General features: G+C 40.8%; 1 protein-coding gene across 8 annotated transcripts in view; it reads left to right on the forward strand.

Annotated features, from left to right (window-relative positions):
* ERCC6L2 (ERCC excision repair 6 like 2) overlaps positions 1 to 26,570 on the forward strand; it is a 158,054-nt gene extending 131,484 nt beyond the window's left edge. For all 8 annotated transcript variants that reach the window (XM_054502479.2, XM_054502482.2, XM_054502485.2 and 5 more), the window contains 2 exons: positions 16,534 to 16,715; positions 24,222 to 26,570. In XM_054502479.2, coding sequence (XP_054358454.1) covers positions 16,534 to 16,715; positions 24,222 to 25,200 — 1,161 coding nt within the window. In that variant the 3' untranslated portion in view covers positions 25,201 to 26,570. The remainder of the gene's footprint in view (positions 1 to 16,533; positions 16,716 to 24,221) is intronic.

Genomic DNA, 26,570 nt, shown 5'->3' on the forward strand with positions numbered 1-26,570 from the left:
GTGTGCAGTGATATAGTCTCTGCTCACTGCAACCTCTGCCTCCCGAGTTCAAGTGATTCTCCTGCCTCAGCCTCCTGGGTAGCTGGGACTACAAGCACACATCACCACAGCTGGCTAATTTTTGTATTTTTAGTAGAGACGGGGTTTTGCCATGTTGCTGAGGCTGGTCTCAAACTCCCGACCTCAGGTGATCCACCCACCTTGGCCTCCCAAAGTGCTGAGATTACAGGCATGAGCCACCATGCCCAGTCTTATCTGTCTCCTTTTGTCGGGTGTATTAGTCCATTTTCACATTACTGTTAAAGACATACCAGAGACGACTGGGTAATTTATAAAGAAAAAGGTTTAATGGACTCACAGTTCCACATGGCTGAGGAGGCCTCAATCATGGCGGAAGGTGAAAGTCATACCTTACATGGCAGCAGACAAAAAGAAAAATGAGAGCCAAGAGAAAGGAGCAACCCCTTATTAAACCATCACATCTCATGAGACTTATTCACTACCACGAGAACAGTATGAGAGAAACTGCCCCTGTGATTCAATTATCTCCCACCGGGTCCTTCCCACAACGCGGGAGAATTATGGGAGCTACAATTCAAGATGAGATTTGGGTGGAGACACAGAGCCAAACCATATCATTGTGCCCCTGGCCCCTCCCAAATCTCATGTCCTCACATTTCAAAACCAATCATGCCTTCCCAACAGTCCTCCAAAGTCTTAACTCATTTCAGCATTAATTCAGATGTCCACAGTCCAAAGTCTCATTTGAGACAAGGCAAGTCCTTTCTGCCTATGAGCCTGTAAAATCAAAAGCAAGTTAGTTACTTTCTAGATACAGTGGACGTACAGGAATTGGATAAATACACCCATTCCAAATGGGAGAAAATTGGCCAAAATGAAGGTGCTAAAGGCTCCACGCAAGTCCAGAATCCAGTGGGGCAGTCAAATCTTAAAGCTCCAAAATGATCTCCTTGGACTTGGTCTCAACATCCAGGTCACACTGATACAAGAGGTGGGTTCCCATCGTCTTGAGCAGCTCTGCCCCTGTGGCTTTGCAGGGTACAGCCTGTCTCATGACTGCTTCCATGGGCTAGCATTGAGTGGCTGTGGCTTTTCCAGGTGCACAATGCATGCTGTCAGTGGATCTACCATTATGGGGCCTGGAGGATGGTGGCCGTCTTCTCACACCTCCACTAGGCAGTGCCCTATTGGGAACTCTGTGTGGGGACTCCAACCCCACATTTCCCTTCTGCACTGCCCTAGCAGAGGTTCTCCATGAGGGCCCCACCCCTGCAGCAAATGTCTGCCTGGACATCCAAGGGTTTCCATCCATCCTCTAAAATCTAGGTGGAGGTTCCCAAACCTCTATTCTTGACTTCTGTGCACCCATAGGCTCAACACCATATGGAAGCTGCCAAGGCTTGGGGCTTGCACCCTCTGAAGCCGTGGCCCAAGCTGTACCTTGGACTCTTCTAGCCATGGCTAGAGTGGCTAGGACACAGGAGACCAAGCCTCTACCATTTTTCTATGAAACAATTTTTTCTTCCTGGGCCTCAGGGCCTGTGATGGGAGGGGCTGCCGCAAAGGTCTCTGATGTACCCTGGAGACATTTTCCTTCTCAAAGAGATTCTATAAATGAAAATGTGAATAATTATTCTAATTTGTTGGTATGAGCATAACTCTTTTGTAGTGAGTTGGCATTAGATAAGACAAATATGTCTGAACTGGAATTTGTGATATTTTGCAAATTATCTGATGAAGATAATACCCCTTTAATATAACTAGGATCTGCTCTCACAGCTTTTACAGCAAGATGGTAAGTTGATGTTTTATTTTGGAGACGTCAGTCATCTTGTTAGCTGCATTACTTAGTATCGCAGTCAAATTTCAGTTAATCTATAAACAAGTCTCATGACTAACATTACCTGCTTCAAAATGGATTGGAAAGCCATATCCCACTATTTCATTTGCTATGTAAGGCTATTTTGTTGCAGGTGAAATAATTGAATGCCTTAACAGCAAGAACTTTTTATCTTGTTCAAAAAACTTTTTAGGCAAATGTCCTCCAGAAATTAAATTTTCTTTGTTGTTTAGTGGGAAAAAAAATCACCCTGTTTTTCCTCTGCTCTCACCCCACAACAGTCAACACAGAAGACTTCTGTGACCAACTGTGTGGGGGATTTTCCCTTACACCAGCAAGCAGTCAATTCTGTAGCAGATGCCTGGGTATCCTCCAATTCAATTCCAATACTATCTGCCTGGGTACAGTGTCAGATCCAACAGGTTGAACACTCAGTCCCACAAGACTACCTACAGCTTGTCAGTCACAAGACCCAGTTTGTTTTACTTGTTCTTCTAACCAACCAGCTATAAATCAGGGTTCCCACAACCCCCTCCTGGGGCTTGTTTAATTTGCCAGAGCAGCTCACAGAACTCAAGGAAATACTTAGGGTTACCATTTTATTAGGATAGAGATGAAGAGCTGCGTAGGATGAGGTATGGGGGAAGAGGTGCAGAGCTTCCACACTCAGTCCTGAGTGCTGTGCCCTCTGGGAATGTCCACCTTCTCAGCTATCCAGATGCTCTCAGAATCCAGTGCTTTGGGTTTTTATGGAGGCTTCATTACATAGGTATTGAATCAATCATACCTATGTAATGGTTATGATGGTTAAGCCATTGGTGATCAGCTTAACCATCAGCCCCTGTTCCCTCCCTGAAGGTTGGGGGGTGGGGCTGACAGTCCCAACCCTCTGACCCTGCGTTGGTCTTTCAGGTGACCAGCCCCATCCTGAAGCTCCTAGGGGGCTGCCAGCCACCAGCCAATTCATTAGCATAGAAAAGCACATCACTTTATTTCAAGGATTTTAGGGGTTTTATGCCAGAAAACTGGGACAAAGACCAAATATCTATTTCACAATATCACAGTCATATTTGTGTAAGTTTATATTCATCCGGCAAGCATTTATTGAGAGCCTATCAGGCATGACTCAGGACTTAGTGCAATAAAAATACATGGTTGCTCTCTGGATTAGAGGAGTGTGATCTAGTTAAAAAGTTAAATAGACCTAAACAATCAAAGTAATTTCAAATAGTACAGGGAGCCCTACCTATTCAAAGAGAACCTCTAAATTTAATTACATTTCTTTGATGGATGAAATTAGGATCTTTGGCCTATGTGCAGCATTATTGGATACTTGGTTTGGTATGTTGTATGAGATGACATAAAATCTTAAATCAAGGTGCATACCATTTTATAATAAAGCTGCCAAATGAGAAATCAACATAATAATGCAAGAAAAGAGTATGCAAGGGAAGTCTTGTAAAGCTGTACCTTCAAGTACAGGTAGGACAGTGTTGGGCAAGAAGCCAGGTTCTGAGGAAATCTGGAGCCAGAAATGTGACAATGTGTTTGGCAGCTAGTGAGAAGACTGGACTGACCAGGCAGACTTACATTGGATAACAGAGAGCAGTAAGGCACACAGGGGGTTAAGAAAAAGTCATGAAGGGCCTTTCATTTAGGGCAATAATCAATAAATGTTAAACTGACCTGAACAGACTGAGATGTTAGGCTTTATACTCTGACAGGTGCCAAATACCTAACCATTCCACAGTGAAGAAGGCCAGGAGCCAGGCTGGAGCAGGTTGATGTAATGATTATTCTAGACAAAAAGACTATTCTATTTTCACTCAACAGGTGGGGGACCATTTCGTGTGTGGACATAAAGCTGGGTGAAGCCCACTCTTGATTATCATGGTCAAATTTGCCAACATGAAGGTATCAAGTATGTGTTGAATGAAGACATTCCAGTTTATTAGAGACTGGCAGTTCTCAAAGTGTGGTCCATGGACCCTAAGATAGCCCCAAGACTCGGGGGGGTCCACCTTTTCACTTGTTGACATTTACATTAATGATTCAAAAGCCATGTTGGGGAGCCTGCTGGCAGATTAGCGTGAACAGGCAATGGCCCTTAATTGTAGTAGTGAGACATGATAGCTCCCTTGACCCCCTTTGCGGACAGGAACTGGAGTGGCTCGTTTCAGCCCGCTGCTGGCCACTCCTCATAGGAGAGAGTGTACAAGCGAGCAAGCAAGTATGGGAACAGGAGCGAACAAACGCTGCAACCAACCAGTCACTCCTCTCTAGTGGGAGCAGGCTCTGTGAGGGCCCTGCAGCAGCATCCAAGCGTGTTACAACCAATGCACTTTAAGCTCTCCCATCCGGGGACAGCCAAGTGCCAGTCAGCTCAGTGGAGGGTCAGAGTGGCAGCCCCTGCCCTCTTGGCACCTGGGTTCTTGTCTGGTGTCCAGGAAGAATCAGGTCATATGAACTGTTTGAAAGGTGATGCATGCGGAAGACTCTATTGAGCGGTGGGCGGCTCTCAGCAGAAAGGGAGGCTGGAAAGGGGATGGGAAGGTGATCTTTCCCTGAAGCCTGGCCATCTCCAGCCGGGCCCCTCTCCAGGTTGCACCGTCTGAAGTTAGCTGCATCTGTCCGTAGGCTCCGATGCTCAGTTGCTTCTCTGCTTGCCACTCAGCTGCTTGTGTTGCTCTGCCAGCTAAGTTTTTTATGGGCTCAGGATGGGGGTAAGGGGCAAGCCAAAAAGGCAACGTTTGGGTGGAAAAATGGGGTCAGCTGTTTCCACGTAGGGCCACGGATCTAGGCTGAGCTTAAGGGTGGGGTTTAGATGGGAGCCCAGCTCTTCTATATCACTAGTAGTTAATGGATTCTTTACCACCACTTTCTTGCAGGAAAAAGAAACTGCTTTCTGTTATGAATATCTTTGAGAAAGCAGCAAAATTAATTTTAGCAAATCTCAACCCTTTACTGCCCATCTTTTTTATATTCTGTATGATGAAATGGGAAGTATGCATGAAGCACTTGTATAATTGTTTGAGTTGCAAATTGAACTAGCCTCTTTTTTATAGAACACCATTTGTACTTGAAAGAATGACTATCAGATAGACTGGTTATTCAGACTTGGGTATTTGGCACTTCCCCAAAAAAAATGAACCTAGTGAGCATGTCACTTCAAGGAAAACAATGGACAGTGCTTGTTGCCAGTGATAAAATTCAAGCTTTCAAGTGAAAGTTAAAATACTGAAAACCTTGTATCTACCACCATAGCATTGACACCTTCCCAATATTTATTTTTCTGATAATAACAAAAGTGATTTTGTAACGTGGTATAATTAAATGTGTCCGTGTTTTGAAGATCTGTATAGCTCTATTAATAAGTATTTTCTAAATGACCAGTGAATGATATTAAAAATCACACATGGGGAAAAGATTTACCCAAAGTTCAAGATACACCAATGAATTTTAACAATATAAAAATTTTACTGAAAGGTTTCAGATTTTTAATGAAATTAACCTTGAGTTTTGGTATAATGTCAAAAAAGAAAATCCATAATTATCTGAAAAGACTATTAAAATATTTTTCCCTTTTCTAACTACGTATCTGTATAAGACCAATTTTCTTCATAAGCTTCAACCAAAACAACGTGTCACGGCAGATTGAATTTAGAAACAGGAGAATTCAGCTGACTTTTATTAAGCCAAATATTAAAGACATTTGTAAAAATGTAAAACACAGCCATGCTTCTCACTTTTTGGTTTTTTGCTTTGGAAAATATAGTTACTTTTGTTTTAAAAAGTTCCTTATGTTAACATGTAATGGGCTTTTTTTATTTTAATTAGTTGATAAAGACTTTAAATTTTCAGTAGATATAACCCACATACACAAAAACTCTTTGAGATTCTCAGTAATTTTTGAAGTATAAAGGGGTCTAAGACCAAAAAGCTTCAGAACTGCTGTCTTAGACCCATATGAAAACAGTTGCCTTATCATTAAATTCACTTCTAGCAGGATATGCTTCCATTTGGTCTTTCTCTGTGTGAAAATGTTACTTTCTGTAATGCATAACCAACGAAAGCATATCAGAATAGAAGAGAGTAAAGATGATGTGATTATAGGGAATTAACTAATTTGCTAAAAAAGCTGAATCTTTCACATACTTTATAGCACTTTATTATTAATAATAAATAATTACATCAAATCTCACAGCTAGTTGTAATGTCTCAGTGTCATTTGTGGTACGTGTTTGAAATCTTCTTCCCTAGACACTGGAGAGCCATTTGGTGGCCTTCTAATCAAATCAGCCTAAGTGGCCCAGCTGGAGGCCAGGGTGGAGGGACATGAGGAACCTAAGCTAGCCACTGGAAAACACAGGCAGCAGTGGGTGCCTGCCAAGAAAGGCTTTCTATGGTTAATTTTTTTTCACCAGCAGCATTCTTCTGTGATCTTTGTTGCCAGTGATACGACATATTAACAGGTATTATTTCATACGGGGTCACATATAACAAATATTTCATATGAGGTCTTCAGGTAGTCTTTATAGAAAATATAGTAATATAAATAAAACTTAGTACATACAGAGATTTGAAATTGAGGTCAAGGCTACAAGATGTGATGGACCTATCTATTAGTACTTACTGGAGATCCTATAAAGACTAGTAGAATTGTGAATTTTAAATACGAAAGAGACTGGTAGGAGTCCCAGATCCAAATCTCCCTTCTCCTAGATCCCAGTCTCCAAATCTTTCATTATCCCCAAGATGATCCTTAGAAAGGTACAGAATCTCCCCAAATGGAAAGAGTAAGTGGCAAAGTAGGGCCTGGATGCCAGGGCTATGGTGCTGAGTCCAGTGCTCAGACTGCTATCTGGAAAGGCTTCTATCCTGCTTTAGCCTTTGTCTGTAGGAGGAATTAAAGGGAATTTACTCCTGGGCTGTACACTCATGGAGAACTGAGGGTATTAGCGAAATTTTCCATTGCACATCTGCAAGCTTTGGTGAAGGTAATTGCTATGGTCTCGCTTGGCCCTTTCCCACAGAGCCATCAGGTCAGCAGACCCCAGGGAGATGGAGTTCCTGTGTTTCTGTCTGTAGCACATGTCCCCTGTAGCACATGGCATTCACCTGCTCCCCGCTAATGCTGCCACTTCGCATCATTTCAGATAGATGGGTTTCTTGGACAATGAGTCACCCCTGTAAGTGATGCTGAATTTCCACAAGCAGCTTCTATCAGATTTAATTTGATATGTGTTTATTTGAAGAGATACTTCCATTATTCTTGAAAAAAAAAAAAAAGCAGGCTCAGGACAGCCAGTATAAAGTTGTCCTTATGTGGCTCACTCAGAAAGCAAAGCACTATTGAAAAAAGAGTTTAGCTGGATTATATAATAAGTATTACTCCTTCAAGGAAGAAAGCAGACCCATGGTTAAAAACTTTCGTCTCCCTCTCTCCCCAGAAAAGGTTTTGGATTTGAATCTAAATGCTGTTTTTTTTTTTTCAGATTTGAACATCATTTTTAAACATAGGCAGAAAATTTGACTCTAATATATATTTGTGGTGGATCCTCTGACCAGCTGGCTTTTCTGCCAGATAGTGAGTTAAGACAATTCAGGGATAGCTCATAGTTGCCTTAGGTTCTTGTTGAGTATTGGAAAACTGCATTTACAGTAACGTTTTCTATCTCCAGGCACAAACCTTGAATGATATTGAGGATTTTCATACTTAAGCAAAAATCCCAAAATGTTTTGTTGTTTTGTCTGCTTTATGGCAAAGTTGGCATGATCAGGTGGATTTGAGGGCTTGTGGCCACATGGTGTGCCCACCTGTGATGACCTTAGAGTGTCTTGTGAAGCTCAGGAGCAAGGTGTACGAAGAGCTATCCTGGGATGGGCGGATCCTTTTTGACCTTAGAATCAGAACTTTTAATTAAGCCTTCCACTCTAGCTTCTCAGTGGGTCAGAGTCATCAGGACCTTCCAGTGGCTTTGAAGATCTCCTCCTTGTTTCCATTTTTCTCACTGACTTATCAAGCCTAATCATCTGGTTACAGAACAGTTGGTGCAGCTGTTTAGCAGGTACTGCTCTTGGTTTTGTTTGCTCCATGAGGTATATTCTGGAGAAGCCAGCCCAGTAGATAGATCCATTCCACACTTGCTTAATAAAAGATTTTACTACTTCCTCGTAGCCTCCTGTGGACAACTGTCAGGCTGTTCTGCTTCCCTGTGCACCATCCTCCCAAGCTTTCTCTGCACCTTGGAGTATACAGATGAGCAGGGGAGAATAAATCAGATTATCTGCAGATTATCAGCTATAGCTGTGTCTCCAGGAATTCGCCCAAAGAGATTTAGAAAGATGCAGAGATTACTGATAATATTTCTCCTGCCGAAATGGGAACTAGAGGCTATTCTTGATTGCATTTGAAACTCGCTCTCCTGGATTGTAACTTTTTTGCCTCATTTGTTAACAGTGTATGGGGTGTGGGAATGATTCCTCCCTATCAACTTTTTTAACTTCTTTGCTATTCCTACCTAGGTGCCCTCTACTGTTCTTTAGTAACTTACCTCCAAAATTACTTTTTGCTTGGAGAATATTAATAGAGGGTTTCTTATTTCATAAACATTCTCTGAACAATTCTAGTATAGCCTTCTACTATATAAAGATAGATTCCATATGTAGCTGAGTAAATAGAAAACTGCTAATTTAATCATGTGTCTGTGAGGTAAGGAGGAATCTTCCTTATGTTTTTAAGTATACTGACATCAAAGATTGCTATCTGCAAAGTTAAGAGTTGATTTTGTTTTTACTTAACCTTTCATATCAAAAATCTTAACTTTTTTCAGTTGAGCCTTTCAATAAATATCATTTCAATGAAAATAACGCAACTTGGTTTAGATCTAATGCCTTAAAATACACAGAATACACTTTTGGTTCAAAAGAAAAAGAGTATTATCAAAGTTCATTTGAATGTTTCATACTATCAGTCTAAATGAAGATAAGGAACTTTTCTGCTGTTAACCAGTATAAACCTAAAACCTAAAAGTAAGAAGTAAGTTATAGAGAATTATGGATGGTTAGTAGATCTAGGGTGGACTCATTCTGTCTACTCTGGAAGAATAAAGTTTTCCCTACAAAAGTACCTTCTTGTTTATTGTAATCATAATACATAGGCATTCCTTGTTTTAGTGTACTTCATTTGATTGCACTTTGTAGATAATGCCTTTTTTACAAATTGAAGTTTTGTGGCCACCCTGCTTCACACAAGGCTGTTGACACCATTTTTCCAACAATATGTGCTCACTTTGTGTCTCTGAGTCACATTTTGTTAATTCTGACAATATTTTGAAGTTTTTCATTATTATTGTATCTGTTAAGGTGATCCACAGATCACATGCATGATCTTTGATGTTCCTGTTGTAACTGTTGGGCACCAACTGCACACATTCAAGATGGCAAACTTAATAAATGTGTGTGTTCCGACTGCTCTACCAACCAGCCATTTTCCCTCTATCCCTCTCCTTAGACCTCCCCATTCCCTGAAATGCAACAGTATTGAAGTTAGGCCAATTAATAATCCTACAATGGCTTTTAATTGTTCAACTTTAAAGGAAGAGTCTCACATCTCTCACATCAAAAGCTAGAAATGATGAAGCTTCATTAGAAAGGCATGTCAAAAGCCAAAATAGGCTGAAAACTAGGCACCTGTGCCTAACAGCCAAGTTGTGAATGCAAAGGAAAGTTCTGGAAGGAGATTAAAAGTGCTACTTCAGTGAACACACAAACAATAAGAAAGTGAAACAGCCTTATCTCTGACATGGAGAAAGTTGTAGTGGTCTGGATCAAAGATCAAACCAGTCGTAATATTCCCTTAAGCCACAGCCTAATCCAGAGCAAGGCTAATGCACTTCAGTTCTGTGAAAGCTGAGAGAGGTGAGAAAGCTATAGAAGAAAAAATTTGAAGCTAACAGAAGTTCATGACATTTAAGCTAAGAAGCTGTCTCCATAGCAGCAGCAAGTGCTGATGTAGAAGCTGCAGCAAGTTATCCAGAAGACCTAGCTAAGGTCACTGATGAAGGTGGCTACACAAAACAATAGATTTTCAATGAAGACAAAACAGCCTTCTGTTGGAAGATGTCACCTAGGATTTTCATAGCTAGAGAAGAGAAGTCAATGCCTGGCTTCAAAGGACAGGCTGACGCTCTTATTAGGGACTAGTGCAGTTGAGGACTTTAAGTAGAAGCCAGTGGTAATTTACCATTTGGAAAATCCTAGGGCCCTTAAGGATTATGCCAAATCTATTCCACCTGTGCTCTATAAATGAACCAACAAAGCCTGGATGACAGCCCATCTGTTTATGGCATGGCTTACTGAATATTTCATGCCCACTGTTGAGACATGCTACTCAGAAAAGAAGATTCCTTTCAAAATATTGCTGCTAATTGACAGTGCATCTAGTCACCCAAGAGATAGATAGAAATGTACAAGGAAATGAATGTTGTTTTCATGCCTACTAACACGGCATTTATTCTGCAGCCCGTAGATCAAGGAGTAATTTTGGCTTTCAAGTCTTATTTAAGAAATACAGAGCCAGGCACAGTGGCACATGCCTGTAGTTCTAGCTACTCAGGAGGCTGACCTGGGAGAATCACTTGAAACCAGGAGTTCAAGGCCAGCCTGGTCCATTTGGTGAGACTCCATCTCTAAAAATTAAATTTGAAAAGAAAATAAGTTTCATAAGACTGTAACTGGCATCAATAATGATTTCTCTGGTGGACTTGGGCAAAGTCAGTTGTTAACCTTCTGGAAAGGAGTCACCATTTTAGATGCCATTTAAAACATATTTGATTCATGGGAGCATGTCAAAATATCTGCATTAACAGAAGTTTGGAAGAAGTTGATTCCAACCCTCATGGATGACTTTGAGAGATTCAAGACTTTAGTGGAGGAACTAACTGCAGATGTGGTGGAAGCAGCAAGAGAACTAGAATTAGAAATGGAGCCTGAAGATGGGACTGAACTGCTACAATCTCATGATAAAACTTTAACAGGTAAGGAATTGCTTCTTATGGATTAGCAAAGAGTGGTTTCTTAAGATGGACTCTATCCTAGTGAAGATGCTGTGAACATTGTTGAAATAGCAACAAAGAATTTAGAATGTTACATAAACTTAGTTGATAAAGCAGTGGCATAATGTATGCACACCTAATAGACTACAATATAGTGTAAGCATAACTTTTATATGTACTGACAAACCAAAAAATTTGTGTTGGTGGTCCAGAACCAAATCTGCAGTATATCAGAGGTATGCCTGTATTATCTTCTAAATTCCTATTCCAAATCATTTTACTGAATCTTTCATTACTTGAATCTTCATTACTATTGCTGTTTCTTCGTGTTGCCACAGTGTCATGACTTCACAGCTTTGACATAATTGGTAGTGAACAAGTTTGAGTTAAGTTCACGTAATCTAGAATCTTTTTATCCTAGCCTTGTACATTGTTTTATAATAAGTTATAATTGTCACTACAATAGCAACTGTACTGCAGCATTATTTATCTTGTACCATTTATTGTGAAAGATTGACTACTATTTTAGTGAAACCAACTTTTCTAACGAGCACCAAAATGTTTATAGATATTGTTTTTCAAAAAACAAGAATATTTGAAAAGTATTCCAATGGTGCTGCTGCTTAAAACAGCGGTTTTTCAACTCTTTCTGGCCATATACACCTTTAAGAACATGATTAAAGCCATGGGCTCTTTTTTTTGAAAAACGTGTTCATGCTCAAATGTGCAAATACAGCTTCAGGGGATTCATAGATATCCCTTTCTGAAGTCCCTGAAACCCATCTACAGAAGCTTTGGAGGGTCAGTGGACCCAGGTTAAGACCCCCACTCTCCCTGCCAGTGTAAAACAATTAATGCCCCCCTCAAAGATGTCTGTTAACTCATTTCTGGAACCTATGAATACATTACATTACCCAGCAAACAGGAAAAGGAATTAAGGTTGTAGATGCAATTAAGGTTCAATCAGCTGACCTTGAGATGGGTCGATTGGATGTATGCAGTTAAGGATGTTAATTAACCCACTTTGCTCTTGGATTATCTGGATAGGCCCAATCTAATCACATTAGTTATTAAAAGCAGAGCACCTTTCCTGGCTGTGGTGAGAGGGTGATGTGACTGTGAAGAACAGTTAGAGAAGAAGGGTTGCTAGCTTTGGAAGGGGACCACAAGACAAGGATTGTGGGCAGCCTCCAGGAGCTGGAAAAGCAAAGAAATTCATTATCCCAGAGCCTTCAAAAAGGGATGCAGCCCTGCCAACATCTTGACTTTAGCTTAGTGAGACCCATGTCAAGCTTCTGACCTACAGAAGTATAAGATAATGAATTTATGTTGTTTTAAGTCACTCATTTTGTGATACTCTGTTATGGCAGCAATAGGAAACTAATCTGGTACACTGCCCCCAACCCATACATAGTTTATACATGTAACCTTTACAGCTTTCATTCAGAATAAGCCTAAATGGCACATTGATTCCTAAAATCTATTTTTAATGTAACTATTTTGTTTCACAGCCTTGTTTCAGTAAAGTATTAAAGTTCCCTGCTAAAATGGAAATATGAAACTAGATAGATTTTTAAAAATAAAAGATAGCTATTGAGCCGGTGTTAAATAAGAATGATTTTCCTGGCTGGGCGCGGTGGCTCACGCCTGTAATCCCAGCACTTTGGGAGGTTGAGGCAGGTGGATCACAAAGTCAGGAGATCGAGACCATCCTGGCTAACACGGTGAAACCGCCTCTCTACTAAAAATACAAAAAAATTAGCTGGGCGTGGTGGTGGGCGCCTGTAGTCCCAGGTACTCAGGAGGCTGAGGCAGGAGAATGGCGTGAACCCAGGAGGTGGAGCTTGCAGTGAGCCGAGATCACGCCGCTGTACTCCAGCCTGGGCGAGAGAGCAAGACTCTGTCTCAAAAAAAAAAAAAAAGTTTTCCTTTTATTATTGCCTAAAAGAATCAGATTTTAAAATGTGGAATGTTTGGCAAAAATTAAAGATCCATGTGTTTAATAGCTATGGTTGCAAAAGCTGAATTTTCCTAAAGAAGTTATAAAACCGATTTAAGAGAAATGTATCTGTATACATGTGAGCTTTGCAGTGCTACCAGGGTCATTGCAAGACCCAGAGTAAACATGTAAATAATTGACAGTTGCCATTGCTTGGCATGATTTCTCTATGGCTTCAGAAATTGCAAAATATGAGGATGAAATTTTCTTGGTTGACCCAGTTCCTTCCCTTTCTGCTTACTCCCTTTACCTTCATGTAAGCAATACCATCTCATCTCATAGTAATGAATGATTATTTCTTCGGGGTATAATCTAGGATGATGAGTCTTTGTATTAGGAACTTTTGGTGTTCATTTTGTTTTGTGATAGTAAATAAATGCATCAAATCTTTTTCAAACTTTAACGATTAACATTTTTCTTTCTATTAATGTTTTAAGATACAATTTTTTTTTTTTTTTTTTTTTTTTTTTTTTTTTTTTTTTTGAGAGAGTCTCACTCCGTTGCCAGGCTGGAGTGCAGTGATGTGATCTCAGCTCACTGCAACCTCCGACTCCCTGGTTCAAGTGATTCTCTTGTCTCAGCCTCCCGAGTAGCTGGGATTACAGGCACGTACCACCACACCCAGCCAATTTTTTTATTTTTAGTAGAGATGAGGTTTCACCATGTTGGCCAGGGTGGTCTCGATCTCCTGACCTCGTGATCCGCCCACCTTGGCCTCCCAAAGTGCTGGGATTACAGGTGTGAGCCACCGCACCTGGCCAAGATACAATTTTTAAAAATATATTTTTAAGGAAAGTACTTTTAACATTACTGATATAAAGCCCTGGTTCAACCTGACCGCCTGGCATTTTGTGTTTGTCCATCTGAACCACAGTAGCTTTTGAAGATGTCAATTTTCCTTAGAAATGGTTTGTTACTAAAGAACATACATTTGCTTTTGTCAGCTTCAATAAAATGAACCAGAATATAAGTTATAGAGGTAAATGTCTTATACAAAAAAGAAAAAAGATACACATCATATTTTTAAAAATGGCTTGCCACTTTTAAATCCCTTAAGGGTAGGGGAATATTTGTATATATAAATATCTTTGCATTTCAAATGCATAGCATATTGGCAGGAACGTAATAGGTGCTTAGTAAATATTTGTGGAATTAAAAGCCATTCCTTGCCCACATTCATTGAATGTATCACCGCTTCAATCCCATTGAACTTCTGTTAAAAAGAAAAAAAAGACCAGACACAGTGGCTCACTCCATAATCCCAGCACTTCGGGAGGTTGAGGCAGGAGGATTGCTTTTGAGCCCAGGGTCTTGCAATGTTACCTATGCCAATCTGGGCAACATAGCAAGACCCTGTGTCTATAAAATGATAGAATAATTAGCTCAGCCTGTGGGCTCGTGCTTTGTATGTCTGAAAAGTTCTTACATGATAGTTTAACTGGGTATAGAATTCTAGGTTGACAGGGTTTTTTTTTGTTTTGTTTTTTTCTCTGCATGTTGAAGATATCCCATTTTCTTTTGGTGGATAGGATTGTGATGTTAATGAGAAGACTGATGTTAGTTTGGCTTTTTTTTTTTTTTTCCTGAGACAAGGTCTGGCCCTGTCACCCAGGCTGGAATGCAGTGGCACGATCTTGGCTCATTGCAACTTCTGCCTCCCGGGCTCAAGCCATCCTCCCACCTCAGCCTCCAGAGTAGCTGGGACTACAGGGGCACGCCACCACACCAAGCTAGTTTTTGTATTTTTTTTGTAGAGAAAAGGTTTTGCCACATTGCCCAAGCTGGTCTTGAAATCCTGGGCTTAAAGCAATCTGCCCACCTCAGCCTCCCAAAGTGCTGGGATTACAAGTGTGAGCCACTGCGCCTGGCCTAATTTGGCATTTCTTTGTAGGAGGTCTTATCCTCTTTCTCTGGTAGTTTTTAAGGTATGCCCTTTATCTGTGATACAACAAAATACAGGTTTATTTTCATTTTTCCTACTAGGGATTCTTCCTCCTTTTTCAGTTTGAGGATTCCTTTCTTTTACAGGTCTCTGGCATTATCTCTTCCATTTTCTCTATTCTGTCCTTCTAGCATTTTAGAAACTTTGATATGTCTTCTGTCTCTTAACTTCCCTATTTTTTTTTAATCTCTGCACTTCATTCTGAGTAATTTTATCTTTCCAGTTTATCAACTGCAGTGAGCCGTGATCATGCCACTGCTCTCCAGCCTGGGTGACAAAGTGAGACTCTGTTATGTGTTTATTCATTCATAAATAAATATCTTTTTCAGATTGCTTTATTTTAGGTAATTCCTCGGATTTCAGTTCTTATATTTGTTACATATGCTCAATTTCATGATGGTAGGTTTTATATGTTCTTCATAATTTTTGTCTGAACTCCTTCTGTTTTCATTGGAATCAAAAGCATTCTCTGGCTTATGGCAGTCTTCCTGTGGTATGTTTTTTATTCACCCCTCATTGAGATCTATGGTTTTCACTAGTTCTGGACAAATTGTTTATGTTAATTTTCAGCTTAGAGTTCGCATACCACCAGGTGGTACAAATCACATTCCACACATGGCACTGGCTGGGCATTCGTGTTTGTCACCAGTGATTCTATCTAGAGTAAGAAAGTGGCCTACTTCTAGCCTGTGTCCCAGGTTTGGCTTTCCTGGCTTTAATTTGCAAATTTGACTCCTCATTCCTGTTTTGTGTTTCTTTGTTGTTTAATGCAGGGAGTTAAACCATTTCCATCTCCCGTTTCCACGTGGGTGCTATAGACTATAACTTAAGGTCCTACCCTACTAGGGCTGCTGAGCTTCAGCTCCCACTCACCACTGTGGGACTTCCTCATTTGGGGCACCTAAGACATTCTGCTTTCTTACTTTTGAGCTCCAATGTAATTTTATTGTTGTTATTGTTAAATTGTATTTAGTATTTCTCTTTTTGGAATAGGATGAGGACTTTCTACCTATTCATACTGTATCATCTTGTCAGGAAAACTGGGACTACATAAAGTTTATTTTTCTTGCCCCACAGTCAGTAAAATTTATGTTAGGCAGGCAATTCATGGTCTCTGTAAAAGGACTATGATTCCATCTATAATTCACCCAACTGTAGCTAGCATCTCAAAATCACTAAATATTCTTGCAACCCAGCAGAGGTTGAAATGTAAGATTTATGATTTCTTATTTATTTAATTATTACATAAAGATTGGTATTTTTTACATGTATCCATTATGAAATTAGACAACTGAAAGACTGCTTAATAATTTTGCAATTACTAAATTAGAAAATTTTAGATATCCCATGTTTATGCCATAGTATATATAATCATTAATTTTTATCCTTCTTTGATATAGTAGATATCAATATATGTATCAGTATGCCCAAGTCTTGACAATGGAAATAACATATTATTGCCAATACTTGTATAACTTAAAGAAAGGTATAAAAATAATTTTTTCCGTGTCATCTTCTTAAAGACCTAGGTTAATATCTTCTGACATTGATTTCAGTTGGAGAATATGATTTACTTCATTATAAAGAGTATTGAGAAAAAGTAAGACATTCTCATTATTTGACCAACAATAACTATTTTTTCAGAGATAGCATTTATTTCCTTTCTTTTTTTCAGACATACAAAGAAAAAGTGGATGCAGATACATTGCCACACACAAAGAAAGGCCAGCAACCGAGTGAAGGCAGCATTTCACTTCCTCTTTACATTTCAAATCCTGTAAACCAGAAGAAGAAAAAAGTCTACCATACAAACCAGACCACCTTCATAATTGGAGAAACACCGAAAGGAATCCGCAGGTATATTGTCTCTGACAACACTAGACTTGAAGAATAATTCTCAAAGGAAATGTAGCTCATTAGTAAAATATGTAAATATTTGAATTATAACCATAACTGACATCTGAATATTTCAGAAAAATCTGAATTTCAAAAATAAATTGCAAATGTTTTAGATGTTGTTAGAAGGCTAATCCCTGAATTGATTACCATAAAAAGGGAAATCATGTTATACAAAGAAATGAAATACTTAAGTGCATTTTATTCATTCAGTCAGTGAATATATTTTGAGCACCTAATATATGCCCAGGCATTGTGCTGAGCTCTTGAATATGCAGTGTAAAAAAAGGACAGGCCGGGTTCAGTGGCTCACGCCTGTAATCGCAGCACTTTGGGAGGCCGAGGCGGGTGGATCACGAGGTCAGGAGATCGAGACCATCCTGGCTAACACGGTGAAACCCCGTCTCTACTAAAAATGCAAAAAATTAGCCGGGCGTGGTGGCGGGCACTGTAGTCCCAGCTACTCGGGAGGCTGAGGCAGGAGAATAGCGTGAACCCAGGAGACGGAGTTTGCAGTGAGCCGAGATTGCGCCACTGCACTCCAGCCTGGGCAGCAGAGCGAGACTCCATCTCAAAAAAAAAGGACAGACATAGAGCCTCCAGTACAGAGGAATGGGGTTGGCATCAAACCATGAAGTTTTAAAAAGTAAACCTACAAATAATTATAAAATGGTGTGTTATAAGAAAAAAGAGAAAGAGAATAATAGGATGGGGAGGGGACATGGAACCACCTTTCTTTTGGGAAGTCAGGGAAGACTGTCTACACGGGTAGCATTTAAGTTAAGAGCTGAAGGATAACCATGCAAAGAACCAGAGTAGGAGCATCTCCAAGGAGGGAAGAGGTTTGGTGTGGTCAAGGTGTGGGAGAAGACTGGTGGCCTTAGTGCAGAATAAACCAAGCAGAGAGTAGCATGAGATGGAGGGTAGAGACGCAGGCGGGGCTGGAGCATGCCAACCCTTGGAGGCTACAGAAGGAGTTTGGATTTTGTTCCAAGTGCAGTGGAAAACTGTTGAAGAATGGCACGATCTGATGTATCTTTTTAAAAGATGGTTCCAGCTTCCCTGTGGAAGAGTAGAATGAACAAGGGGTGACGAGAAGGAACTCGGTGATGGGGGTTTGCACCAGAGTGGTTGCCATGAGGATAGAGCCAAGTAGATGAATTCAATTTGGTGATGGACTGGTTCAGGAAAGAGAGAGAACAAGATTACTTCTTTCTGTTTTGAGCAACAGAGTGGAGATACTGAATGGGGAAAACCAGAGAGAAGTTAAGAGAGGAAAAGAATCAAGAGTTCCCTTTTATGCATATTAAATGTGACATTCTGTGGAAAGGTTCAATAGGCAATGTATGTATGAGCTACTCCTGGTTTGGGGATTAAAAGTTGAAATTTGGGAGTCATCAGCATCGAGTTTATAAATGGTCTTCAGAACTGTGAGACTATGTGAGCAGCCTAGGAACAGAGCACAGAGAGGAGGAAAGAAGTCCCAGGACACAGACTGGAGGCAGCAGCTACTTCTGGAGGAGGTGTAAGAGGCACAGTGTCAGGTCCTGAAGTGCAGGAGTAGCGAGAGGGTCTTAAAAGGAGGGAGTTTGTCAAATACTGCTGAGAACCAGAAGCCGATGAAGTGGGAAACTGCCCACTGAAGACAGCAGCAGAGCACTCAGCAGGCACCTTGGCAGGAGCAGCCTGGGAAGCAGTGCGCAGGCCCTGGCGGGAGGTGGCCGGTGCTGTGAGTTCAGATGGAAGCAGTGCACAGGCCCTGGCGGGAGGTGGCCAGTGCTGTAAGTTTGAATGTAAAAAGTAGCAGCAGCTGGAGGGCATTGTGGGTCTTACAGTTGAGATAACAGAACCTGTTGTGTGTTGAGGGAAAAGACTTGTAGGAAAAAAAGAGATCATGTCAGAGAGGTGAAAACAGAAAGAGGGAGGGCCTGGAAGCAGTGGAGGGCGGTACCCAAACCACAGGCCACGGTCTGGCCTTTGAGAGGCATTGAAAGAGAAGGGACAAACACAGGCACAGATGTGACATTTTCTCAATGAGTTGAGAACTGAAGCTATAAGTTCAGAGGGAGAAAGATTTAGGGAGAGAGAAGTTAGGAAACAAATCATTTATAAAGTAGGAAAGCAAGCTTAATGGGACCAGAATTTCTGGGTGGTGTTAAGTTCCCATTTGAGAATAATTTCAGGAAAATCATCTGTCCAGTATGCACATTTTATTCAGCAAGCTTCAGTTGCTCTGTTGCAGAAACAGAGAGATGGCTGGGTCTGACCAGGGGTTAGAATGGAGGGAGAGAGAAGCAAGGAAGCTGAAGAATGTTTGTAAAGGAGTGATTATAAAGTTAAACCTAAGCTGGACAAGGGAGGCTGATGGATAGTGTAAAAGCACAAGAGTCAGTGAATTTGAGGACTTGAGGTTACCAGCGTATCCCCCAGCATTGCTGTTGTGGGCAATCATCAAGCAGCTGAGCTGGAGCCTTAGATGACTAAGTCAGGGACATGGAGGTTGAGCTGTTGATGGTAATGACAATGGCAATTTATAAACTTGGGAGTAGGGGGCTAACATGGAGTTGAGATGAGTTTGGAGGTGAGCTAAAGAAAGTGGTGGACCAGATATTGGGTGGGACATCCACATGGATATTGATGTTATCAAGAATGATGGCAAGAGATAGGGTGGGAAGCAAGATTAATCCAGGATCTTGAGAGTTTAGCTGCTAGCAGGAAGCAACGAAGGGGTCACTGAAGATTGAGGAGAGAACAGTTTAGCTGGATGGCATAAATGTTAAAGAGGGGAAGAAGTTTTCTGAGAAAAGAATGGTCTGGAAGCAGCATTGTCTAGAAGCACTAACCCTGAGGTTGGAGAGCTGTGAGATGCAAGAGCCTTGCCTTGCAAGGGCCGCATGGGAAGAGGCAATATCATCAGATCACAGGACCATTCAGCATAGAAGCAGAAGACTCGGGGGACTCTTGGTTCCAGGGGCACGAAAGGATGGCTTGGAAGGGTGAGAGATTGGATTATATCAAGATGTACAGTAGGAGGAGATGAGAGGCCAGTGGTAATGGATGATGGAAGTGAACAGGGATGGGAAGCATGGTTGGACTGGTCCTGCTGGCATCTGGGGACAGTGGGAAATGTCTCTGGGTTCAAAGTACTTCCTGCAGGGGTTTGGCGACTCCCAGGCAGCTGGTTCCTCAGCTGCCCAGGGAAGAGCTGGTCCCGCAGCTCTTTGGAGTGCTGGCATGGCTGGTTGGAGTATGGCTCTCAGCTCTCTGCAGTTGCAGAGAAAGGTGAACACCTTTCACACTGCCACACAGTGTACCTCCCCACAGACAGATCGGCAACAAGGATTTTTGCAGACTGTGCCTTTTCACTTTGGGCAAATATTTTGCCAGGAGACTGACCACATACCTTTTTTTCCCTAAGTTTGCATGCATTCTCTGTTCTTGAACGCCTCCAAGAGCCATGTTAGGACACTTCTGTTCTGGGCTTCAATGTCAGTTCAACTTTAATATCTTCCCTAGATATATTGTACACTGCTTATAGCCATTTTTCATCTTCTTTGCTCACCAGTGCCTTCTTAAAAGGTGGTTTTGAAACTGCCTCTTCAACCTCATGATCAGTAAGTTTGGAGGGGGACTCCTTTGTTGACTGGTAGTCTCTGAGTGAAGTATCTAGCTCTCTTTTCCATGCATTTGTGACCTTACAGAGATTAGGGAACTTTGCAGGTGCTAATTCTTTGTGCCCTCTGAGTCAGAAGACTAAGAAATGGAAGGAGTTCTTCCCCATGTTTCTCAATGAGTCGTCCTTCAATGCTCATGAATTTCATTGTGTCACAACCTGCACCAGGGAGCAGTGAGGCATGATTGAATCCTTCCTCAAGGAAGCTTCACATTATAACATATGAGGTCATTTAAGAAAAGGTTGTGATGAGCTTAAACTGACTTATGAAGGCACACCCAGTGACCCCAAGGTTAGGGTCGGCACCGAGTTGAAAGAGTAATCGTGTTATCTTAATGTCAAGACCCTTGCTAGCTAGTCATGCTGCGGCTTCATTGAAGTCACATGCTGAGTTGAGTTCGACAGAGGTTGTGGTGCCTCCTGGCTTGACAGCTGAGAGTAGGGCACTGAATCTTTTGTTTATCTGCTGCATCGGGTTACAGCTGGGTTTGCACACAGCATTATAGATAAGCGAGAAAGCAGCCTTCACAACCTTGCACTTCGTGGTAACATTACCCATTTTTCCAGTCAGGTATGCACCATGGTGCTATTTTTATTTTGCCTTTCTCTCCAACAATTGATCTGTCCAGCCTGATGAAATCCTTCAGCTCCGGCACCAGATCAGATGTTGCAATCAGCATTGTTAAAGTGACTGATAAAGCACCTGCTGTGGTCAGGGAGTTTGCTTTTGGAAGGGACACGATGCTGTACAGCATGCTGCATATGCATCTTGAGCCGTGGGCAGAGCGATGACAGACTTGTCAGCTTCTTTGAGTTCTAGTGGCATGTTCCAGTGTTTCAATCACTATGTGCCTTATTGGCTTTGGTTACCAATTAGGGATGTAGAAGTAAAACTGTCCAACCATGTACATTTTACCACCCTCTTTTCCATTAACTGTCCTAGTCAATCAGAATCAAGACTGCACCTCCCTCCACTGCAGTCACATGATCATCTGAATGAAGTGTTCAGTCCTACTCTCCTTCCGGAAGCTTAGGCAGACAGAAGATGAATTTAGCTGTGTTCCACCTCCCTTCCTCCAGAGAGAGAGAGGATTTTGAATTGTATCCGTGATACATAACTGCTTTTGATACACTCGCTGAAAGATACATATCTTTGGTTTCTTTTTTCCCCCTTTCCCTAAGTGGGTTATGGAAGTCTACTCTAGTTAACTAATTTTTCTTCACAAACTGGCTGGCTTATGCCCCCTGTTTGTACCCTGCAGTTCCTTAAATTCTTAGAGAAAATTCTGAAGGCCCAGAATTAGGAAAGCCAGTTAGAGGGAAGAAATAAAGTGAATGATAAGTATAGCTTATCCTGTAAGCAGCGACCATGTGGCATAGTGTACTTGCAGACTACTCAGATAAAATGAGGTTAGAAGCAGCTCTCCTCCCAGAGGTGACAGCTCACAGGGTCACGGGTGAGGTCGTGGTTTCAGCACAGCAGAGGTGAAGTTACTTTGGCAGTTGCTGAGACACCACCAAGCCTTGGATAAATAAAAGACATCAGCTTGTAACCTTGCGAATCACTTAATCTTTACAAACACAAATATTTAATAGAAGGGCCATGAAAATGAATTTGAAGATGAAAAATAGACAGAATAATATCTCATTACTTCATGTGAAGTGAAAACTGGAACCTCTTAAGAACATGCTTGTTACTTTCCAACAAGAACATTGGCAATTTCCAGGACAGAAATTTGGAGTCATGTATATGTGTTACTAAATATTCTGTTGGAGATGAAAGTGGCTGTTGATCAAGCATGTATAGTATCTGGATTTCAGGAAGTTAACAAGACAGTGTAGTGAGGACTAGAAGCCACGGGCCTATCTGAAGCCACGAAAGAAAGTTGTGAGCGTGCTTTATGGTCTGCCACTAAAAGCAAAGGAAACACAAACTATGTAACCTGGTCTACGTGGCAAAAATAAAAGTGGCATTGAAGCTCCTACTTACATACATTAAAAGTAATTTTTTTAATGCTAAGGATTCTCTGTTGTCCATAGGATAAAATTCAAACTTCTAAATTTGGCCTACAAACCCCCTATGATTTTTAGCCTCTTCCTTGCGGTTTCTCCTGCCCCTCTGTGAACCAGGTCATCTTGGACCTGAGCCTGTACATGCGCCCTCTCCCCCTGGGAGACTTCCTCACTCATCACTACCTGACCGACTTGTCAGGAAGAGATGCCCTTTCTACCCACCTTGCCTACCACCAATCACTGACCTAGGTTCCCTTTCTATGAATGCCAGTAGTGCCCCATATTTACCTCATGGTAAATTTACATTATGGGTTTATCACTCTATTCTAGTTTGATTTTCATGCATTTGTCTAGCCCAAGTAAACTGTAAACTCCTTGAAGATAGGAAACAGAGTCTTATTTGCTGTTATATAGTTCCTGCTATAGTGCTTAGCACATAACAGGCTCTATAAATATTTGTTAAGTGAATAAAGAATGTTTTAAGGAACTATGGTGTAAAATATAATTTCTAAACCTTTAGGACTTTTAATCAAGTGCTGCTGCACTCACTATCTGACTTTTGTTCAAAGGAGTATTTATAAACATTGAGCTGTTCTATCTCATGGTCCAAACTCATCATCAGCAAAGCAATACCCACTGTCTTAGCCTGCTTGGATTGCAATAACAAAATACTGTAGACTGGGTGGCTTAAACAACAGAAATTCATTTCCACAGTTCTGGAGGCTGGATGGCCAACAACAAGAAGTTAGCTGATTCAGTTTCTGGTGAGGGCCCTCTTCCTGGCTGGCAGGTGGCCACCATCTCCCTGTGTCCTTACATGGCAGAGAGTAAGAGGCAGAAGAGAAAGAAACTGTGTGGGTTCTCTGGCATCTCTTCTAAGGACACTAATCCTGTTGGATCAGGGTCCCACCCTTATGACCTCATTTAACCTTAATTTACCTCCTGAAGGCTCTAACTCCAAATACTGTTATGTCCTGGGTTAGGGGGCTTCCGCATGATTTGAGGGAGGGGCACAGTTTAGTCCATGGCACCCTCATTTAGGGAAAGGAGCAGGGCTCATTGCCCAGGTCCCAAATCTTTCTGCCTCTATCTTACCAAGGTTCTTGAAGGCCCATTTCCTCATACATGCATACAACAGCTTTCATTAGTATCTTACACTGAGAATACAACACACTTCTTCTAATAGCATCTCACTCCTTAGCTTAGGTGTCCATACCAACTGGGGAAAAAATAATCTAGGTTTATCAGTTTAGAACTTTCCTTTGGGTTCATCAAAAAGTCTTGTGCGATTTCTATGTTGTATTTGTAAAAGAAGGGGAAAAGGAGAGGGAAGGGAAAAAAATGTCTTTCTTAATTTTTCAGAATTTGCTCTTTTCATTAAGATTCTTTGACAATTTCATTTCATGAGACTTGAATACAATACAGATTTTCAAGTACACGTTCTATAAATCATGATCCTCATGTCAGTCATAAATTGGTTCAAAGGAGGAGTAGCATGCTGGGCCTCCATAATTCCCAGGAAATACCTAATATAATAGCATAAATCAAAATAACTTACAAAGCTGGTGATTTTGTGAGCTGAAATACTTTTCTCAGTAGCATAAGGGCAGAGGCCTCACTCTACTAGGATAAAATGCATTTTCATTATGGAATTCAGCAGACATATGCTAAAGGAACAAGATTACCTTCTGTGGCCTCTACATTTCCTGTTACTGGTGATGAGTTCTTTCAAAATAAAATGTAATGAAAATAACCACTAGTTTTGTTCATTTAATCTTTAGAAAACAATTTGAAGAAATGGCCTCTTATTTTAACTCGTCTTCTGTAAACGAATTTGCTAAACATATAACCAATGCCACATCAGAAGAACGACAGAAAATGCTAAGAGACTTTTATGCTTCTCAATATCCAGAGGTAAAAGAATTTTTTGTGGATTCTGTGTCAGAATTCAACAATTCTTCCTTTGAGAAAGGAGAGCAGTGCACCAGGAAGAAATCTGAAAAAAGAGAATCTCTTATAAAAGCAAGGCTGTCAGATTCTGAAACCTTGTCATTTAAAGATTCTTCCAACAAAATTTCTCAAGTTTGCAGCCTAAAAACGTATCAAAGAAAATCAGGTAAGTTTCAGAATCATAGTTCCTGTAGAGAAGAGGTGTTTTTTATTGATGCAGAAACTAAGAAATCACCTGTTAGTTCTACTCAAGAGATTGATAGTGGGAAAAACAGCCAAGCATCTGAAGATACTGTGACATCCCATTCTCTGAACAGTGAGTCTGAAACACGTGAGAGAAGGTTAGAAAATACCATGAAAGACCAACAGGACCTCACAAGAATGGGCATTTCAAGAAAAGAACCCCTTCTCAAATTGGAAAACGAAAAGATAGAAAATCCAGTGCTGGAAAATACTTCTGTGATAAGCTTACTTGGTGATACCTCTATTCTTGATGACCTTTTTAAAAGTCATGGGAACAGTCCCACACAACTGCCAAAGAAAGTTCTTTCAGGGCCCATGGAAAAAGCAAAACAGAGACCAAAAGATTTCTGGGACATCTTGAATGAGCAGAATGAGGAGAGTCTTAGTAAACTCACAGACTTGGCAGTAATAGAGACTCTGTGTGAAAAAGCACCTCTAGCAGCACCCTCCAAAAGGAGAGAAGAGCCAGCAACTTCTCTTTGGAAATCAAATGAGAAATTTTTATGGAAGAAATTTAGCCTAAGTGATACAGATGAAAACGCAACCAATACACAGAGTACCACATAAGCATATAAATGAATTACTGCACCAGTGAACTGCTGCCATCACTGTTTACGGCACTGGATTCCACACTGATTCTATTATCTTGAACCCAGTTGTTGACATATATTTTTATTAAATTACTGCTTTAGGATTTTTTGAAGTCTAAAGTATTATCATGGATCTGTTTTTCTTGATATTTGATTTGATCTTTCAAGAATATGATTGTATTTATAGTATAAACCTCTGTTATGAATTAGAAAAGATTCTAGGTTTGTTAGTAGGAGACGTGGGACATCTTTCTTACTGTATTACATAATGATGCGACACTTGCCCTGGTGAGCATTGTTTCCCAGTATGAAAGATGAAGGGTCTGAACCAAATCAGCATGAGTGTCCTTCCAGTTTAAAAAAGCTTTGCTTCGCTCTCCTAATGGCTCATAGGCTGAATCATGTCTGCCCCTCAGATCAGGTGTACACCAATGTGTTTTTTACTAGCACTTGGGAAAGTTATTAAGTATTTTCTTTTTCGCTGGGCATCATGTTCTATTATTATTTTAGAAAAAAGTCATAACTAGTACTGAATATATGGTATATATAATATTAAAATGATAATTTTGCAACAGCTCAAAATTAAAAGGTTAATGTTACACACTTTCCTATATGAGCTGTGATTACTACCATTAGCTACAGACACCAGTGCCTCAACTTTTTGTGTACCTATTGTGATTTAATGTAAATAAAGATTTGTATAGTACTTTTGTAGTTCTTAAGTATGAAGAAATGGGTAAACTTTTTATTCTGTTAGAAACTGTTATATTTTGAGTGTAATTTTTATGGTTTATAACAAAATGAATGTGCTTATTGTTGAATGCATGTATTTAGAAGCCTTTACTCAGCCCCTGTGTTCTGTGCTAGGAGCTTGAGCTCTACAGGTAAGGCAGAGCTACAGGTGAATGAAAGGAAATCATGTCAGTGAAAAATCATGGTGGAAAGCCCCTGGCATCACATGTGCATGCTGTAGGCAGGACCTGAGCTGCCTCCACTGCAGGTTCAGATGCACTGCTACAGCTGTCCTTCAGTTAGTTCACAGGGCTGCAAGAGGAGGACACATCCCTCCAGAAAACAGCCTGAGCCAGGAACTGGCTGTGCTAAAGAGCACTGCTATCGAGTTGAGGAGAGAGGGCTTCCGTGTACCCAGGATGTGGAGTCATTGCTCAGAAGGGAACAAAAAATCAAAAACAAAAGTCTTCTCAAGGGACTGATCAGCCAAGTATGCTTTTCTTTAGAGCAATGTTTTGCCCTAGAGAATTGTAAAATATATTTTATGTCATGACTCAGTACATATGTGTTTGTACATATATGATTGGAATAAAATGTTTATGAAATATTTACTCA

The sequence above is a fragment of the Pongo pygmaeus genome, chromosome 13, assembly GCF_028885625.2.
Source record: "Pongo pygmaeus isolate AG05252 chromosome 13, NHGRI_mPonPyg2-v2.0_pri, whole genome shotgun sequence".
NCBI lineage: Eukaryota > Metazoa > Chordata > Mammalia > Primates > Hominidae > Pongo > Pongo pygmaeus.